A 21,317-nucleotide genomic window follows, 5' to 3' on the forward strand; every position below is an offset into this window, starting at 1 on the left:
TCCAGAAAATGATTTTAATGGTTAGGCTCAGTCATCTAGTATTTCTGTTTATTACTTTTTACAGTTTCCCATTTGATTCTAATATGCTGTCAGTACTATCAAATCACTCATTTACAGCAATGATTCCCCAAGGCTGACTGCAAAAGAATCACCTGAGAAGCTTTAATCCCAGATTCTCAATGCCTACATCATAGAGATTTCGATTCAGAAGGTCTGGGATAAAAGCAGGAAATCTATTATTTTTAAGCTTAAATTCTTGTTGTTTTACTTCTCCAGATGATTTCAATGTACAACTAGGTTTAAAACCTCTAGATTAAAAGTATTTTTTTTCCTGTATATTGTTTAAAGGTAGTTTTTAGCTCTGTTGGTCATTATCACGGATTACAAATCCTTGAAGTCCAAATTAAAATGTTTGCTGTATTTATAAAATCCCAACATAAATACTTATTATTTCCAACCACTGTCTTTCTTCTCTTTTTTTTTTTAAATCATATTTTAAGTTCTAAGGTACATGTGTACAACATGCAGGTCTGTTACATATGTATACATGTGCCATGTTGGTGTGCTGCACCTGTTAACTTGTCGTTTACATTAGGTGTATCTCCTAATGCTATCCCTCCCTCCTCCCCCAACCTCACGACAGGCCCCGGTGTGTGATGTTCCCCACCCTGTGTCCAAGTGTTCTCATTGTTCAATTCCCACCTATAAGTGAGAACATGTGGTGTTTGGTTTTCTGTCCTTGTGACAGTTTGCTCAGAACAATGGTTTCTAGATTAATCCACGTCCCTACAAAGGACATGAAATCATCCTTTTTTTATGGCTGCATAGTATTCCACGGTGTATATGTGCCACATTTTCTTAATCCAGTCTATCACTGATGGACATCTGGGTTGATTCCAAGTCTTTGCTATTGTAAACAGTGCCACAATAAGCATACGTGTGCATGTGTCTTTATAGCAGCATGATTTATAATCCTTGGGGATATGCCCAGTAATGGGATGGCTGGGTCAAATGGTATTTCTGGTATCACCACACTGTCTTCCATAATTGTTGAACTAGTTTACAGTTCCACCAACAGTGGAAAAGTGTTCCTATTTCTCCACATCTATTTGTTTCCTGACTTTTTAATGATCACCATTCTAACTGGTGTGACATGATATCTCATTGTGGTTCTGATTTGCATTTCTCTGATGGCCAGTGATGATGAGCATTTTTTCATGTGTCTGTTGGCTGCATAAATGTCTTCTTTTGAGAAGTGTCTGTTCATATCCTTTTCCCACTTTTTGATGGGGTTGTTTGATTTTTTTCTTGTAAATCTGTTTAAGTTCTTTGCAGATTCTGGATATTAGCCCTTCATCAGATGGGTAGATTGTACAAATTTTCTCCCATTCTGTAGGCTGCCTGTTCACTCTGATGGTATTTTCTTTTGTCCAGCCACTGTCTTTCTAACCCATTAAAGCATCTTTAAAAACACGAAGAAGCTTATCTTCTTAATTCATTATACAATAAAGGTATTGAATTATTGATTTTTTCACTCCATTACTTTAGTAGGCTGTAATCACATGCCTAAAAAATTGGTGACCTAATGCAGTGGTTTTGGATTCTGGCTGTGCTTCGGAATAACCACCCTCAAGATACAGCACAGCAGCCCTGCTGCAAATCATAGCACAGCCTACTCAATAAATCTGATTCAAAGGTTTAGGGTGGCTACAAGGAGTTTATAAAACAAACTCTACAAAGATTCGGAAACACAGAGTTAAACTGACTTAGGGTTTTCAACTTTATCCTCTGGCTCAACTGATACACTAAATGACAAATTAATCTAAACCTGACATTTCTAAAAATATAAGTTGTTCACAATATAAAATAATTTACAGTGAGGTACAGTACAATGAATGTCAGACACCTTTAGTGTAGGCTCTATCAAGACCTAGTTTAATGTCCTTGAGCCTTAAATTTCCTGGCTACAAAACAATGCAGTTGTTCTGAGTCAGTGTTTTGTAAAATTGTGTTCCAAAGAGGTGTCTTAGTAGTCAGGAGAGAAGCTGAACAGAGCTGTAAGATAGGCAAGGTGAATGGGTTCTGCTTTAATCTGCTTATATACATATATAAATATATATATTCCAGAGCGACACTCCATCTCAAAAAAATAATAAAATAAATAAATACATATATTCATATATATGATACTGCATTTGAAAATAAGTCCCACTGTCACACACACAGAGATTTGAAAGCCATGCTTCAAGATCTTGAAATGTGAGCCATCTTTGAAGTATACCATACTGAACACATACAAACACATTTTCAGATATAAAACATTTCCATCACCACAGAAAATTCTACTGAAAAGTCCTTCACCTGAAAAGTAACTGTTGTGGATTATAAGATCCCTAAGATTGCTTTCAGATTGAAAATTCTACCATAGTATTTGAAAAAACACTGGGTGCAAGTGGCTCACGCCTGTAATCCCAGCACTCTGGGAGGCCAAGGCAGGCAGATCACTTGAGGCCAGGAGTTCAACACAAGCCTGGCCAACATGGTGAAACCCCATCTCTACTAAAAGTACAAAAATTAGCTGGGCATGGTGGCACATGCCTGTAATCTCAGCTACTTGGGAGGCTGAGGCATGAGAATCTCTTGAACCCAGGAGGCAGATGTTGCAGTGAGCAGAAATCGTACCACTGTACTCAACAGTGCAGGACTGTGTCTCCAAAAAAAAAAGAAAAGAAAAACACACATTATTGATCCATGTGCTCTTAATCATCTTAGTAAAACATTGAAAAAAAAAAAAAACTGAAGAACTAAAGTGAAAGAAAATGCTACTACTAGAAAAAAAAATATTTTTGGACTCTGGAAAGCCACTAGGATTTTAGTTTGAAAATGCTTTGTAGATTTTTGTCTAGCATAAAACTACAGAGATTAAGAAAGTAATAAAAATCTACATGAAGAAAAGTTTGAAAAATTCTTAGGTAATGTCACACAAAGGTATATAGAAACATGCCCACTCTATTAACTTCTTTGAGCTGCACATCTCTCTTCAGTAAGGAGGACACATACTTAATCTATGTTCCTGTTAAAATATAACAAACCAAATCCCAAGAAAGAAAATAATGAATCTATGGTTGCAGAGTTAAAGGAAAAGAGCTAGAACAAATCTTATTGATAGTACCTTGGAAGCAAACATCAAAGCAGACAAGCATTATTACTGACAAAAATGCCAAGTTCACTAATACAAAGAACAGAAGAAATTTACTTAACAAATATTTATATTGTATACTCACACTATACTGTACAAAGCATATTAGGTGCTACAAAGTTAGTATGCTAGGTGCTAAAGATGCAAAAAAAAGGGTCAGCTTTCAAAAGGCCCACAACAGGGGTAGTAGTTACATCAGTCCTGGACCAAAATACACCCAAATGACCATATTCTAATGAGAAATGGAGAAAATTCTATAAAGGAAACCAAAATACTAACATCCCTCTTTCACAAGCCCTACTTACAAACCTTAAAAACAAAGAACAATGCAAGAATTCGGTTACTACTGTCCACCGAGCCCCACATATGATATACCTACCTCTTTATTTCACAACCAATTACATTATTAGGAATTTTCATGTAATTTGTAAGAGAATCAGGTTTAAAAAATTCTGTCTGCAAGCTATAGTAAAGTGCTAATAAAACTGTGAAGGCAAGGATTCAATTCCCATAGGAAAAAATCCCATGACTCTACTATACGTCTAACTCTGGACAACCACTTCAATGGACAGCCCACTAAAATTAAGCAAAACAAGTACGGCTAAGCAAAAACAAATGGCATTAAAGAAAAAGAATTTGTTTTATGCACAATTCCTCAGAAGCAAACACTAAAGTAGTAGGTTTTTAGACATTTATGTTTGACTTCCTCTGTGCCCAAAGGGTACTAGTCATTTTTCAAACTCTCATGTGTACAATTTATTTCTAATAGGTTATGTACATTTCACAATTTTTACCCAAAAATTTTCTCACGAAACAGAGGAAATTACAACTAAAATTCACCATAATTTTTCCATCTTTCAACATTTTAAGATGTCATAGGAGTTTACTATAGGAGAAGTCAAATATGTAATTAAATCATACAAACTAAACAGAAAAGATTACCAAATGTAGTGGTCTTTCAACAGAATTTCCAATTCAGTGGGTATCTCCTTCTTTGTACTGCTGCTGAAAACCATTTTAGAAATGTTTACTTCACTTTTCTCGTTATGTAAAGGTACAACAGTATTTACTCTTCAATAAGGTAAATGACAATCATATACTGTCTTCAACTTAGTATTTTGAAAAATTACGCCACTCAAGCTAAAACTATTTGAGCCTGTAGCAAAAGTTAGGCTTTTAAGTAATTTCATTAAATTGTTTCATTGTTCTTCCGAAAGGAAAGGGAAATAAAAATCCAATTAACTGGAATTCTATTAAGTGTAAATTCACAATAAATGGAAATTTTCAGGAATTTTAAAGTAGAAAATCCAAATCAAATCAGTGTTCTTACTTAATGCTGATACACTGGTGGATGCGACAGAAAGTCTCAAATATGAAGAGACGGGCATTTTCAATGAAATCCTCAAGACAAGCCACCAAGAAGAAGTCATTCACAAGCACCTATATGTACAAATATAACAAAAATTAATGATGAAATGTGAATCAAATACTTCGTCTGCTTTATTTTTCCATTCTAATATCATGAGTTTTGTATCACAGCACTTTCTAGAATACTGTGTTCAAATCTTTAATGATTTAAATAAGTAGTAAAAGACTACTACAAGATAAAGACCTAAAAACTGCAATGTTTCTGATAACTTTAAGTAATAAAGTAGTCTTCAGACAACAAAGTTTGGTACTATCCATTATTCTACATAAATGCTCTGCAGATAATATATCTCTTCCAACTATTTAAAATAGTTAATAAATGGACTAAAGCCCTGAGTATTTCTGTAATATTAAGTAGACTTAGAAATTAGAAAGGAAAAGAATGCAAAAGGTGGCTACTATTCCACAGACAGTGTAATTAAAAATATTTTAATTTCAAAAACAGCAACCAAGTGCCCTCTAGGTCTCTTAACAGCAAAACCTAAACACTTAGCATAATAAATATACACCAATATTTACCTTAATAATGCAACATATGACTACAAAAAAACACCAATTAACATATATGGATAATAACATATTAACATATTGGATTCTAATTTTCTATTCCATCTAATGTTTGAAAATCATCAGGGAGGCCGGGCATGGTGGCTGACGCCTGTAATCCCAGCACTTTGGGAGGCCCAGGCGGGAGAATCACGAGATCAGGAGATCGAGACCATCCTGGCTAATGTGGTGAAACCCCGTCTCTATTAAAAATGCAAAAAATTAGCCAGGCGAGGTGGCGGGCGCCTATAGTCCCAGCTACTTGGGAGGCTGAGGCAGGAGAATGTCGTGAACCTGGGAGGCGGAGCTTGCAGTGAGCCGAGATCACGCCACTACACTCCAGCCTGGGTGACAGAGCGAGACTCCATCTCAAAAAAAATAAAAAAGAAAGAAAATCATCAGTGAATGGATATTTGCATGATCATTTTTTTCCTTAGAGAAGTAAGATCTTTGTCAACAAATTGCCCATTTTGTGCCAAAATTCTAGTTCCAAGGATGAAACTGATGACTAGTAACTTGTGAATCTGGTAAATGCGACTACATTTAGCAGTTAGAATTCTTAGTTTGGTTTCTTAAAACTTGTAACTAATTATCAAAACAACTATAACCTAACTCTTCCACAGTTGTTCTAAAGGTACTTTAATTTCTACTAAACAACAAGAGACACTGCCGTTATAAAATTCATAAGTACAATGAATTGCCTGGTTTATCACAAATGTTAAATACAACCATGGGAAATATTCTAAAGATAAGCCCACCTATGAATCAAAATTAAAAACACAGTTGTTACCTGCAATTCAAAGTGACCTTGCCCGTACATATGAAATATTAAAAATATTTATTCATTCGAGATAAGACATGAAATTATGGATATATCTGTGAATTTATCCCCAATGTTTTAACAAACACCCCTCACAAAAGAGATAAACACATGGCAACAACATTTAAAAAGTCATCACTTTAGCACATTCCCATTTTAAGATTAATAAACATAAGCCATTTAAGTCATTTTAAGGTTAATAAACATGAGCCATTTAGGCCTTTTTAAGATTAATAAACATATTTGTTATAATTACTTCATTATTTTAAGGAAGACAGTGCAAGATTACAATATCCAAAAATTTAAAAACAGTGTTAGTTTATAAGTAAAAATTCATACTTACTGATTCACATTCCCTCAGCTTTTTCTGAGCCCCATCGAAGTCAAAGTTAACATATAAACATTCAACAAATTCTGTAATTGGGTCTTTATATGTGTAAGACTCCTGTAAAAATAAGTCAATGGTCAAGGTAAGTCTGATTCAACACCGTTTAGCAGATTGCCCCAGAATATCCCAATCTTCTTGTTTTCTCCTTCCTTACCATTAATTTCTAGCCAAATTACCTAGCATCTTCTCGAAGCAATTGTTCCTATCCTGATTCCAGACCACACCTTAAGCTTATAATGTCTTTCAAACCAAGTTCTCTAAAGTCTCATCCTAGAAGCATTCTGAAAGCTTTCGAACTCCCCTGCTACCAAGTCTCCCTTAGTCAATAAACAGTAATAAACTTCCCAAGCATAAGGATATTCACTCCCTACTGAATGACAATAACTTCTTTGTATTTAATTAACTCTTAAATAAATATTTAAGTTATTTTTCTAATCTATGGGTTTTGCTGACAAGCTCACTAAATATCAATCAGCATGGCTGCCTGAACCTTTTCCCCAATTTGAGGTCTACTGAAACTGTATTGTATATAAAGTTCACCCATCTAGAATTATACAGGTAATGACCCCCCAATTCCAGGTTCCAGATTTTCTTCACTCTTTGCAATGAGAAACACATATACATAATGTATATTAAGTGTTCATCTAGCAGACAGTAATAATCATTCCTACCATATCCAACTTGTGTATCTTGGACTTAAGGAAAACAAAAGTGCATTTGAGGCTCTTCTCTTTTCTAAACTTCATGTATTCCTCACCTATTTTTAAAAACATTTTTACCCTAAGAACTAAGTCTTACTTTAGAAAAAGAGGTTAGACCTAAAGCTTAGGTACTTTTAAAAAAAACAACATATATTTCAGTTTTACCTGCTGAATAACTTTAACTAGGTCTTTTAGAACCTGCCGACGTTTCCGAACATCCTTGTTTGTTATGACTGCTGTAGTCAAATAGCGAAGAATGTGTGGACACATTGTCTGAATTGCATTAAGATATCTAAGAAAAAAACATAAAAGTTATTTAATAACCTACCCAGGATGAGTTAAAGAAAACTCTCAAAGCAGGTCATTAGATTGTACTATTACACTAGCCTAAGACTGCAAATACATAGTGAGTATTATAAGAAAATCTCCTCCAAGGAAATTTAAAAACAGAATCCAGTTTCAGGAATCCAAATGAGGAGAACGCCAGCTACTATTTCTTTAATATGGGGTGAGATGGAAGACTCAATCAAGAGGCTAATTATCCTATTACTATTTTTGAGTAACAGGATTTTGGGAGGCTCACTGACATGCTATCAGTCTGTTGCAAAAGGCACTAAATGACGACTTTCATTCACCTCTTAGAAAAAAATGTGTGAAAACCTATGTGCAAAGCACTCATACTAATCAGAAAATCAGGCATTTCAATAATTCAGAGGATGAAAGACTGGAAGTAATAGGGAGAAGGAATATTACAATATTACAAGGCACTGGTTGAAGTGGTAGCAGTAGGAATTAGGAAGGAATAGACGTCAGGTAAACATTAACAGGGTCTTGGCTAATATTTAGCAAATCTTGCTGTTGTGATGATCAACATGGGACAATGCCCTGTAATTAGGTGTTTACCCTTGTTTCTCCTGCTTAATTTCCTCAAAAAGCTCCCTGTTTATTTACCCAATAAATATTAGTTTAGCACCTCTGAGTGTCAGACACTATACCTGTCTCAGAATTATCTGTCAATAAAGTCCATTTCTCTCAGGTGAATATTCAAGCCCCAAATCACCCATCCAGCTCCATCTCCCATCACACTACCATTGACAGCTTCCTCTTTCTTCAAGTTCACTCCACACAGATTGGTCTCCCAAACGCATACCCTGAAAGCCTAAATCTTAGCCATCCTTCAAGGTCCAGCTTCAATACCTTATCTTCTAAGTTCCATCAGGCAATGATGAATACATCTGCATTTTATTTTATTACAAATTCCCACAAAATGTTGTTTAAACTCTTTAGAGGACCCTAGAATCGAACACTTAATACTATCTAGTCCCACTCAGCCACCCTGAATGCCCTCTAAATGAGGCAAAGTATAAAAAGAATATCCACTCAAGAATAAATAAGTTCTAGGAAAAGACACCAAAAACAAACTGGTTGAATGACATCATCTGAAAAATTAAGCTCCAGTTTCAAATGAAAATTTTTTAATTGCAATGCTCATTTATAACAATTACTTCCCTTGCCAGAGAGCTCATGTACAAACACAGGAAAGCATGATTGTTTTTTCTTACTATCAGTTTTAAAGTAAGTAATTTTATTTTTTATTTATTTATTTTTTTGAGACGAAGTCTCACTCTGTCTCCCAGGCTGGAGTGCAGTGGCACCATCTCAGTTCACTGAAACCTCCGCTTCCCAGATTCAAGAGATTCTCCTGCCTCAGCCTCCCGAATAGCTGGAAATACAGGCGCACACCACCACACCTGGCTAACTTTTCGCCATGTTGGCCAGGCTGGTCTCGAACTGCTGAGTCATAAGTGCTGGGATTACAGGCGTAAGCCACTGCGCCAAGACGAAGTAGGTCATTTTAGTGCGCATTTAGACTAATCATAAATTTATCTAAAATCAATTTATACACAAATCGTTCTATAAGTTTGTTGTATAGCGTGTTATTTTTACTTATCCTAAGTTTATACTATTGTACCATATACATCTTAATTATTTTTACTGGAGGATTCCTTATTTGGGAAATCTATTCTTTGTTTATGTGAGTGTATTTCAGAAGCCAGCAAAATTTTTGTAAAGAACTAGATAGTAAACACTTTTGGCTTTGTGGGCAAGAGGCAAAATTCAGAATACTATGCTAGATACTTCTATAAAAAGAGAGGAAACAAATTTCCAAAATATAGGTCTACTAATGAGACCAATGGAATTCTTTCACTGGGAATAATTTTGCTCAATTAATTTCAAATTTAGAGGTTCATATCATTAAAAAGTATTGCAAATGTTTTTCTGATAATGTAATCTGTAATGAGATTTTCCATATTTAGTCCTTGAAAATGTAAAAACAGCCAGGTGCCATGACTCATGCCTATAATCCCAACACTTTGGGAGGCCAAGGTGAGAGGATTGCTTGAGCCCAGGAGTTCAAGACCAGCCTGGGCAACATAGTGAAACCCTGTCTCTACAAAAAAAAAAAACTGAGGTGGAGGATCACCTGAGCTCAGGAGGTCGAGATTGCAATAAGCTATTAACTGCACCACTGCACTTCCAACCTGGGTGACACAGCAAGTCCCCGCCTCAAAAAAAAAAAAAAGAAAGAAAGAAAGAAAGAAAAGAAAAAGAGAAAAGAAAAAAGAAAATGTAGGCGGGGCATGGTGGCTCATGCCTGTAATCCCAGTGCTTTGGGAGGCCAAGGTGGGTGGACCACTTGAGGTCAGGAGTTTGACTTCAGCCTGGCCAACATGGTGAAACCCCGTCACTACTAAAAATACAAAAATTACCCACGTGTGGAGGCAGGCACCTGTATGTAATCCCTGCTACTTGGGAGGCTGAGGCAAGATAATTACTTGAACCCGGGAAGCAGAGGTTGCAATGAGCTGAGATGGCGCCACTGCACTCCAGCCTGGACGACAGAGCAAGACTCCATCTCCAAAAAAAAAAAGAAAATGTAAAAACATGCACAGGCACTAGTAAATGCTGACATCAAACACTAACTGACAAGTATATTATTTCAATTGAGCACATTTAGAAAGACATGTGCAATTCCATTATATTGGTGTTATCTTTTAGTGTGTCATATTGCAAATTAATCACTTTCAGTTCAAATTTTGAAATACAGAAATTTCCTTTGTGCTTGCAATGAGGTCTAAAACTTTCTGCAACTCTAATTTGAGCTTGGAAATGTATCTGCTACAATCCTATTTAGGAATGAAGGTCTCCCTTTGTGTTTTAATTTCTGACAGAACGCAAAATGTGTAAAGCAGTTGGCTTTTTATTACTTATAATTCATACCATGTTGTCACTGAAATGACTACTGCAATATAAATTCTACATATAAACATTTTTGTAATTTTAGGTGGAACAGACTAAGAAACATCGTCAAGTCTGCTGCAAAAGTTAACCTCCAGAGCCATTCAGTGTTTGTTAGCAGGTTGGGGGCAGTTTCAATCTCTCCCTGGAGCAACATACTCTCAATATCCTCAACTCAGAGCAACTGTTCTCGCTGAAAGGTTAATAGTTTTAAACAAGTTTATTTCACTGGACAGATTTCTCTGGCTGCTAAAATCAAAACATGTTTTAACTGGATCACCACTGGTAAATGACTTTCCTTACTTGGTTAATAAAAGTACTACTCATGCCTGGGCATAGTGGTGTGAGCCTATAGTCCCAGCTACTCAGGAGGCTGAGTTGGGAGGAAGGATCATCTGAGCCCAGGGAGTGAGTGAGCTGAGGCTGCAGTAAACCAAGATTCCACCACTGCACTCCAGACTGGGTGACAGAGCAAGACATGGACAGACAGGACAGGACAGGACAGGACAGGACAGGATGAAAAGAAAAAGAAAAAGAACAGGAAAAGAAAAGGGAAAGGAAAAGAAAGGAAAGAAAGAAAAGAACCCCTCAGAAACTTTAAAAAAAATTTTTAGCGCAGGGTCTCATTCTGTCACCTAGCCTGACGCGCACTGACATGATCATCACTCAGTCTCCCAGGCTCAAGTGATCCTCCTGCCTTAGCCTAAGCGATGGGGCTATGGGCATGAGGCACTGCTCTGGGCTAGAAACTTACCTTTGAAGCCTCACTTTCACTCAGTTTTGTGGAAAAATTCTGCTAGGATCTAATATTCCATTTTTAAAACTTACAATTTTTCTGACAGTTGCTTTCCTGTCAGTTTGAGAACATGTGACAGTTGTGATAAGCGATTATAGTCCAGTGAGGTGGATGTATATTATTAGCTTACCTACAATGTTTAGTACTTTGCTTTGTAATTCCTACAATAAAAATCTCCACTCCACTGTGCTTTATAATCACATTTGAAGTTCACTTCTCTGTTTTGACAGGGTAAATATACACTGGTAATAAGATAACATATAAATAAAATGTTGCAGTGTGACAATATGGGGCATGAGAAACACTGTCCAGGTATAACTGGCATCACTTGGATTTGTAGTAAACTGAGAAGAATATGAAGTGGCAAAAGTGCAACATATCATCTCTGTCTCAACTACCCAAGTCTACCATTAGAGTTCAAAAGCAGCCAGACTACACACACACACACACACACACACACACACACACACACACACACACACACAGAAAGAGCGAGAAAGTGGCTGTTTTCCAATAAAAAGTTATAAACACTAAAATTGAAATTTCATGTCATTTTCACATAACAATATATTATTATTCTTTTCATATTTTTTTAGCCAATTAAAATATAAAAGCCATTCTAGACTGCCAGACATATAAAAACAGGTTACGGGCCAGATTTTAGCCCATGGTCTATAGTTTGCAGATCCTTGGTATACAGTATCAGGCTCCAGGTGTTTTTACTTTTTAGAGATGGAATCTGACTCTGTCTCCTAGGCTATCGTGCAGTGTGACAGTCATAGTTCACTACAGCCTTTAACTCCTGGACTCAAACCATCCTCCTGCCCCAACCTCCCAAGTAGCTGGGACCACAGGAGTGAACCACAATGCCCAATTAATTTCTAAAAAAATGTTCTAGAGATAGGTCTCACCATGTTACCAGGCAGGCTTCAAACTCCTGGCTTCAAGTGACCTTCCTGTCCCAGCCTTCCAAGTAGCTGGGATTATAGGGAGGAGCTACCATGACCAGCCAGACTTTGAAACATGGCAGACTCCCTACCTTATAGGGCAAAAGTGATCCATCCTGTGTATATACATCTAGGTGTGTGCATCTATATATAGATAAGGAGAGGAAGGAATAGGAGTGGAGATTAGAAATGATCATTTTGTTATCTCAATTCACATTCTTGAAGGATCAGCAATTATAAATTTGTTTCAAACATGAGCAAAACCACAGGTATATATGTTAACAGTTAGTCTACCAGTGACCAATGTGCTCTTTTGTTTTACATCCCTGGCTTATCTCTCCTCTCTGTCCAACCAAATTTAAGACAGATCAATTTTTATCTTCAAGGACTGGATGCTTCTAACTTCTCCAGTATTTGGCATGTACAATACCACTGTATGTACTTATTAGACACACTCTTGTACTACTTATTATGTTACTAGTTTGAATTCTAAGCTGTGTAACAGCAGGCTATACTTCTCATAGTTTTGAAATCAAATTTTATTAGATTTTTTTTTCTTTTAAATAACAGACTCAGTATTTGTGTTGTGAAGTGGTATTTCAAGCTAGGTAAGTAAAATGTTTTAGTTTATTTTTTCATTCTAGCACAATTCTTCCCCAACTGTACAGCTTTATGGGAGTTTTTCTACAGTGTTTCATAATTGGAAGTCAGAAAATTTAATAATCAAAACATAAAATATACCGCCAAATTTTAATACTTAAGTATCTACTGTATGTTACAAGAATATGAAAAATGACAACTCTGTCTGTAAGTATGCTTACAAGTTGGGGAGATGAAGCTATTATAAGTTTTGTTTATTTTAACAGCTTTAAGTAATTAAACATCAAGTACAAGCTAAACAAAATACACTGAAATGACTTCACGAAGGAAGTAAATCTGAGCTGGACCTCAAAAACAGATAGGCTTTGGACAAGAAAGAACAGAAAGGGAAGTGCATTTCATGAAGGCGAGGCTTTAAAAAGAGAAAAACAAAAACACAGGTAGGACACTAAGTAGACCTTCAGAAGATTTCCAGATGAGGACCTTGGAGGTCATCTTGAGTGAGCTAAAGCAGGTAAAATACCTGCATGAAAAAGAGTTTTTTTTACCAGGAACTAATTAGAAAATATAAGGAAAATAACAGCAGGAAAAGTCTGACAGTACAAATTCTACACATCATATAGTGGATTGGTTAATAGTAAAACTTGAAATTTCTTAGAAAATTTGTATTATTTTTATTTAGAAAACAAAATACTGCATCTTTCTTTCTACAAGTGGAGAGTAACAGGGCATTGTATTACAAATGGATTCTTTTTCCTAACAGCATCTACATTTAGTGGCAAAGCCTCATCTCCGATAGCCTGTGAACACTGCTCTATCTTACACCTGCTACTTTATCTTATATATTATGTTACATTTAAAAGTTCAACACTTTTCAAATGTGTAAATCATCTCCATTTTAGATTCAGAATAAATTATGGCAGAAATGGTAATACACGTGACGTAAGAGACTTTAACCTGCACTGGTATCTAAACTTTAATTTTAAGGACAAACATATACATGATCTCTAAAGTCCTTTTATATTAAAAATAAAAAGTATGGCTGAGTGCGGTGGCTCACACCTGTAATCCCAGCACTTTGGGAGGCCGAGGCGAGTGGATCATGAGGTCAGGAGATTGAGACCATCCTGGCTAACATAGTGAAACTCTGTCTCTACTAAAAATACAAAAATTAGCCGGCTGTGGTGGCGGGCGCCTGTAGTCCCAGCAACTCGGGAGGCTGAGGCAGGAGAATGGCGTGAACCTGGGAGGAAGAGCTTACAGTGAGCAGAGATCGTACCACTGCACTTCAGCCTGGGCGACAGTGAGTCTCTGTCTCAAAAATAAAATAAAATTAAATTTAAAGAAAAGGTATGCGATTTACAATCTATGTATAATACCCATCGAACATGCAATCAACCAACCACCTACTGTGCTGTAAAAAATTAAAACTACATTTTTCATAAATCTTTAACAGAGACAACTGAAAAACACATACCGATTACAGACATACAAATGCAAATTACACACAATCTCAAGAGTAAGTAGCTCTCCCATTTCAAGAATATGAAGTCCAGGAAATGGATGACACAATGATTTGTCAAGTCAACTGGGTATACTTCCATTAGGGAAAAAGTCAGAATCAAGCAAAAATCAAAATCAGACAAGACGACTTAACAAGACAGAAAATAAGACAGCAATCTGACCCTATAGCAAGTGAAACAGTAAACACAGTACTTTTGTAAACAACTAAAAGTCATCATACTACTGAGTAGTTTTCTTTTCCACAGGCTGTTTCTGTTCAAAGAAAATAGTTCCACAGGCATGATGGTTCTTACTGGGGCAATAAAAATATTCTAAAACTGGCTTGTGATGGTTGTATCACTCAGTTAAGTTACTAAAAATTACTAAACTATAAACAAACTCTTCTTGGACTTTAGAGTAAATCAAAGCAGTGGCATCCAACTATACTATAATCCCTATATTTTTCACCACCACACTTTTGCAGTTTTAAAAAACACACAAAAAGTTTCAACTATGTCCTTGAATCAGGTAGCACAAATTAATTTTTAAAAATTTCAACCCTTAAGTACTAATCTTTCCAGTCTTCTGTATGACTAAATGGCAAGTATTCATAAAGTGCTTCTGCTGTGTATGCACTTCACTGTCTTGGTTGTCCTTAAGGAAAAGCACTTGTGCAACTGAGAAACAAGATAAACCAGCTGCTTTTCTAATAGAACGCTATTTTTACTTGAAAGAATGGCAGACAAACCAAAGCTATTCAGACACTCAGACTTGGGAATTTGGCAGACATTTTCTAGAAAATGAAGTGAGCCTGTCCTTCAAGAAAAACAAATGATAAAAATTAGAGCTTTCAAGAAAAACTAGAATTTTGGAAAATTTGTATCAGCCACTGGGAGCTTGAAAGTTTTCCAATACTTAACCATTTCTATGGGTTTGATAGTGATGTTAATGAATGTGGTTTTTCTGGTGTTGTATAATGTCAACACACTGGAATACCTGCATAACTCACTGGACCAGTAAGTATTTCCCAAACCACCAATGAATGATACTATAAAATCATGCATGGGTGAAAGATCCATTCCAAGTGCAAGATAGCTCAATACAGTCTAGAATACCAGTATAGCTTAGGATCCCAAAAAGTTTAATGACATGGTTTCAGATTCTACATTACAAACAACCTTTTAAAAACTACTTTTTGTTGAGTATTGTATCTGTACTTCTTATTGAGTTTTACTGTATCTTCAAAAAAGAATATTCACAATTATCGGAAAAGGATATTATTAATAAAACACACCTTTCTTTTCCAATTACATGTGTGAAGCTAGGTTTTTCATCTTACAGTTAAAACACATCACAACAGACTGCAAGAAAGCAGGCATGAAAACTCAGTTTTCAATTAACCCAGCAACTGAAGGTCTGCAAAAATGTAAAGCAATGTCACTCTTCTCAATAATTCTGTTTTTAAAGTTACTTTCGTTAAAATTCTATTATGTGTTAAATCTAATCAATTTGCCATTCATTAATGAGAAAATGTTTTATTTGTTTTGATTTTTAATACAGTTAAGTCCTTACTTAACATAATCGGTATGTTCTTGGAAGCTGCAACTTTAAAACCAAATAACACTCTTTGATTATGAAGCTGATGAGAAAAAAAAAATGGTTTCATTATTCATTGTTTTGCTTACAGTTGCATTTTCCAAGAACTTAGAGACAATATTGAGGACTTACTGTATATACCAAGAGATAAAACCAATGCAAAGAAAATTACATTCAATAATTCTTTTTTTTTTGAGACAGAGCTTTGCTCTTGTTGCCCAGGCTGGGGTGCAATGGTGTGATCTAGGCTCACTGCAACATCTGCCTCCCAGGCTCAAGCAATTCTGCTTTGGCCTCCTGAGCAGTTGGAATTACAGGTGCCCGCCACCACGTGGGGCTAATTTTTGTATTTTCAGTAGAGATGGGATTTCACCATGTTGACCATGACTAGTCTCGAACTCCTGACCTCAGGTGATCCACTCGCCTCAGCTTTCCAAAGTGCTGAAATTACAGGCATGAGCCACTGCGCCTGGACTACATTCAATAATTCTTAATAGTGTAAATGAGTTCCAAGAGCAAAATGTCTAAGAACCATTGGCTGGTAAAAATACTCCAAATATAATTTTAATGTCATTTTTCTCTTCCTTCCAAATATCCAGTGGCTTTCAGTGTATATCTAATTAGAATGTTTAAGGAGAAGGGCTTTACTGGATGTTCAAATAGGGGTTTTTTTGCCCCACAGAGTGAGGATATATTCCCCTATGCACACACTTTTTAAATACTGACCAATACATTCATCAGGACCCAGAATCCTTTTAATGGAATCATTTAAAAACAAAGCAAAACCCCCTAGGATGCTTCCCTCAGTTAACCGATCTGATAATGCCACATATGGTATTTCAGATTTTGGAACATATCAGCCAAGTGTATAGCATTTTGTTATGATTTAGAATTTTTATTATTTCATTGGTTATATGAAGCCATTTTCATTTCTACAAGATAAAACGTAATGAAACTATAAAATCTTCATTTAGATGAACAAATAACAACAATATGAACTAAGAGTGTTAATGTAGGGCTGGGCCCAGTGGCTTATGCCTATAATCTTAGCACTTTGGGAGGCTGAGGCAGGTGAACTGCTTGAGCTCAGGAGTTTGAGATCAGCCTGGGCAACACAGCGAAACCCTGTCTTTACAAAATATAGAAAGATTAGCCAGGCATGGTGGCATGTGCCTGTAGTCCCAGCTATTTGGGAGGCTGACGCAGGAGAATGGCTTGAGCCCAGGAGGTAGAGGTTGCAGTCAGCAGCTGAGATAGCGCCACTACACTCCAGTCTGGGCAACAGAGCCAGACATTATCTCAGAGAAAAAAAAAAAAAAGTATTGCAAAATTTGTCCAATACAGTCAATACAATATAACTCATACCATGAAGCGATTGCTAAAATTGCTATTATAATCTTAGGCTATATTAGTAAAAGCGTATGTACAAGTAATAGGAGCTAATATTGCCACTATAATCTATAAAGTTTAGATGACAATCCTGGAATAAAATTTCAATTATGAAGATCTAGATTGTAAGAATATGAATAGAAATTATCTAAAAAGGCAATCAAATACTAAAGGGTCTGAAAAACTATGTTACTTAATAAAACTAGAGATATTTAGCCTGAAGGAAGCAGAGAGGAGTAAAAAATTATCTTAAAACATCTAAAGAGTTTCCATGAAGCAGTCTTGTTTTCTGTCATTCCAAACAAACAAGAAATAATGGGCAGAAGTTTCAGAGGTATTTGAGTTCCACTGGAAGAGTTAAGTTTACAAATAATTTCTAGCTAACAAAAGAATGGTCTAGTTCATAAGCAGTGAATTTCTCATCACCAAAAGATTAAACAAAAGCTGGTTGACAGAGCAAAGATGATATAAAAAGATTTGCAGGATGCACATATTCCTTTCAAGTAGTATGGCCTAGAGCCTTATTTCTAAAACTTGGATGTTTACATGAGTTACCTGGGATCTTATTAAAATGCAAATTCTAATTTAGTTCTAGGGTGAGTCTTGAGATTCTACATGATGCCTATGCTGCTGGCCCAGTGACCACACTTTAAATAGCACTTTAAAAGGCTTAGGGTGCACTTTGTCAAACAATTTACTTAAGAGTCGCATGCTTTTCAATAACAAGCACATCTAGTACATGAAGGAAAAAAACAAAAAACAAAACAACAGGTGACAACAAATTCAAATGACAGAGAAACGTATATTTTAATTTTAAACAATTCCATATAATTTTATCTAAACAGAGCCAAAATTACACAGTGAAATAACTTACTGTGGCTGATAAAGGAAGAGATCAATAATATTATCGCGACCTTTGGGGTGATTGAAGAAAACAAACAGAGACCAGTGAATGAGCCATGTTCTCTGTTGAAGAGACTGAAGTGGAGAACTCACAGACTAAAGGATTTAAAAATGTACACATAAAAAATATTAATATATAAGAAAGAGGCAGGACAAACATCACTAACTTCAAAACTGTAATTAAAAATGAGCCCTTCTAAGGCATGCACAAGGGTCATTATGATCAATGTCTGATCCCCTATGCCTTCTCTCTGCATGATCCTCGACATTCCAAATTATTACCCTGTTTGTAGAGACAGATTCAGTAACGTCCAGTGAAGACGTTCTAATTTATAAACTCTAACAGAAGTTATAAATTATAATCATTTCAGAAAACATTTTAAAAGCAAGAATTAAACTGAACATTTCATAGTAAGTGGTTTAATCAGATAATTGTAGATGAAAACTGTCTTCTGCATAGGACTTTCAATAATAGCTGGCACTAACAGCAGTGTCATTTTGACTGGCATAAAAAAAAAGGACACAGTAACTGTGTAACAGAAATGAAGGCTACGTTTTTTTCTCTAAGAGCCAAAAGAAGTTTGACAATTTCGTTCAAGGAGAGTCAAACTAGTTAAGCCACTATGATTTTTGTAAGGTCAACAAAAGCTAATTTGAAATTTTTTTTTATTCCCAAAATGCATAGTGTTTTTCCTCATCAGAAAGGGTGAAGGATACACAGATATTTCAGACAATAACTGTGAAAAAGTCAAACTCACATTATTATCTATGGTCTCTTTTAACCGTGTAAGGTCTTCCATGGCTGCATCCCAATTCTGCATTAAGATTTCAGAGGCCAGCTTTCCCCAGAGTGAACTTAAAGCATTTCTATCTGTTGCCGGAACCTGTTTAAGAAACCATAATTAATTATATTGTGAATATTCTTGAAGAATAAACTTAATGTATGTTCTATACCCATGTATCCCTCTAGCCTACTAAAAGACCTATAGCTCTCTACACAAAACTGTAGTTATCCAAGTGTTTATTGGATCACACTGGTTTGTTTCAAAAAACAAAGAGAAATTATGTACAGAACCAAAAAATATTTGCAAATTATGACACAAACGAAGTCAGTATGGAGAGAGGGAGACAGGGGAAAAAAATACAGGCCCACTGAATAACAATTAATAGTTACTGAAGGATTATGTACTGAGCAATACAAGTTGGTGTTCTCCTGTAATCCTAACAAAAACCCTCTATTTTTTATTCCCATTTTCAAGAGGTGAACTAATACATAGAGTGTAACTTGCCCCAAATTACACTTCTAATCATGAAACCTCTAAATTTTATACCACAGTCTTAACCCAAAAAAAGAGGGGACTAAGGGCCATCCCTACCTCTTCTATCCACTGGTAAAACAGTCACAAACTCAAAACATTCATGATGACCAGGCTAATAACAATGAGCAAAGCTGGACTCCCTCAAAACAAAGCAGTAGAAGTAGGTAAACTGACTCTGAACCAATCAGATGTGCTAAAGCAGTAGAAACAGTAAGGGTAGTAGAGGGGGAACATCTCTACACCTCAAGATGAAATTTCAATTTTAATTTTTTACAGAAGCACGTTTACATAAAGTATAAATATCAAGTAGATATCATAATCACAAGTTAAATTCTATGTGCAGGATCAGAAATCCGATCAAGAATTCTGTCTCTACCACTTAACAGCTAGTTTGTATTTTAGCTTCCTCACTGCAACATGGGGATAAAACCCACCTCAGTTGCATAGTTTAAGTGACATGAGACATACAGAGATTACAATTATCACCTGATACAGCGTAAGAACTTGGTAAATATGAGTTATTAAAATGATGATGAAAATCATCGCAGAGATATGCATACAGATTTACATATATTTACATATATATTTACATATGTAAAATTACATTTATCTATATACATATTTACAGATATATAATCTAAACACTGGGGACCACAATACAAACTCAGTTTATACTGAAATTCTTCCTTTCAAATGTACTAAATAACATTTGGCACACTCTAAGAGCAGGCAAATAACACAGGGACTAGATTTATAAATTACATTTTGAAATGTATCCATGACACTCCTGGTTCTAGTTATTATCACAAAGTATATCCACAATACAACTTGTACATGTATATTCATAACACCTTTATTTTTAATAGGCAAAAACTAAAAGTAATCCAAATGTTCATCAATAGATGAATACATTAAAGAGACCATGGTAAATTCACAGAATGAAATACTACTGAGCAATAAATAAAATCTAACTTCTGATACACATGATAACATGAATAAATCTCAAAAACTTGCTGGTAAAAATAAGCCTAACACATACATAGTACATCATTCCACTTACATACATAAAATTCTAGAACAGGCAAAACTAATCTACAGGGACAGAAAGCAGGTCAATGGATGCCCAGGACCATGGGTGGAGTATGACCGAAAAAGGGTCTTTCTGAGGTGACAGAAATATTCTTTATCTTGATTTAATGGTAGCCACACAAGTACACAAATGTTTCAAAATTCATTGAAAATTTAAAAACTGGTTTATCAAAATCCATAAAATAATTGTTCTAATTACAAAGGATAAAATGTTTAATTCTTATAAAGGACATCTGAATATTAAAATATATCATCAAGTCAAAGATGCCATCAATCTTAACATACATTTTTATTTTATCTTTCCAAAACGAAAAACCCAGTAAAGACACTTTCTGATTTCAGATGCTAAAATACGAAAAACTATGCTTGAAAATCAGTATTAAATGCACAATTCTTACAGTGACATCACAACAGAGTACATCAGAGGGAAATTTTCAGTCAAGATCCTAATGCCTTCAAAAATTATCATTACTCATACTGTCTTAAGCCTCAAGGAAAAGTATTTTTAAATGAAGTGGTATATACAAACAGGAAACACATTTCACATCCCGAGCGAGGGAAAGATATAGCTCCAAAAATAAAACAAATAGTCCTAGGAACTAAAATCACTTTTATTTCAAAGAGCTGCTGAATAAGGGAATGGGATATATTATGGAGCCAGAGCAAAGGCCACAATGAAGGAAAATTTTAATAGAATAATCAATAGTGCTAATAATTTAAAGCAAAAGTTTTCAAAAATTCCCACCAAACCAGTTTCGTCATTTTCACAACCAAACAGAAGTTTCACAAAGAA

The 21,317-nt window shown here is 35.5% G+C and overlaps 1 protein-coding gene across 2 annotated transcripts in view; it reads right to left on the reverse strand.

Annotated features, from left to right (window-relative positions):
• EIF3E (eukaryotic translation initiation factor 3 subunit E) overlaps positions 1-21,317 on the reverse strand; it is a 45,110-nt gene that overhangs the window by 8,346 nt on the left and 15,447 nt on the right. For both annotated transcript variants that reach the window (XM_015145867.3, NM_001258088.2), the window contains 5 exon segments: positions 18,875-19,000; positions 18,088-18,212; positions 7,248-7,374; positions 6,337-6,438; positions 4,530-4,639 (listed from right to left, as the gene is read on the reverse strand). In XM_015145867.3, coding sequence (XP_015001353.3) covers positions 4,530-4,639; positions 6,337-6,438; positions 7,248-7,374; positions 18,088-18,212; positions 18,875-19,000 — 590 coding nt within the window.

This window comes from Macaca mulatta, chromosome 8, assembly GCF_049350105.2.
Source record: "Macaca mulatta isolate MMU2019108-1 chromosome 8, T2T-MMU8v2.0, whole genome shotgun sequence".
NCBI lineage: Eukaryota > Metazoa > Chordata > Mammalia > Primates > Cercopithecidae > Macaca > Macaca mulatta.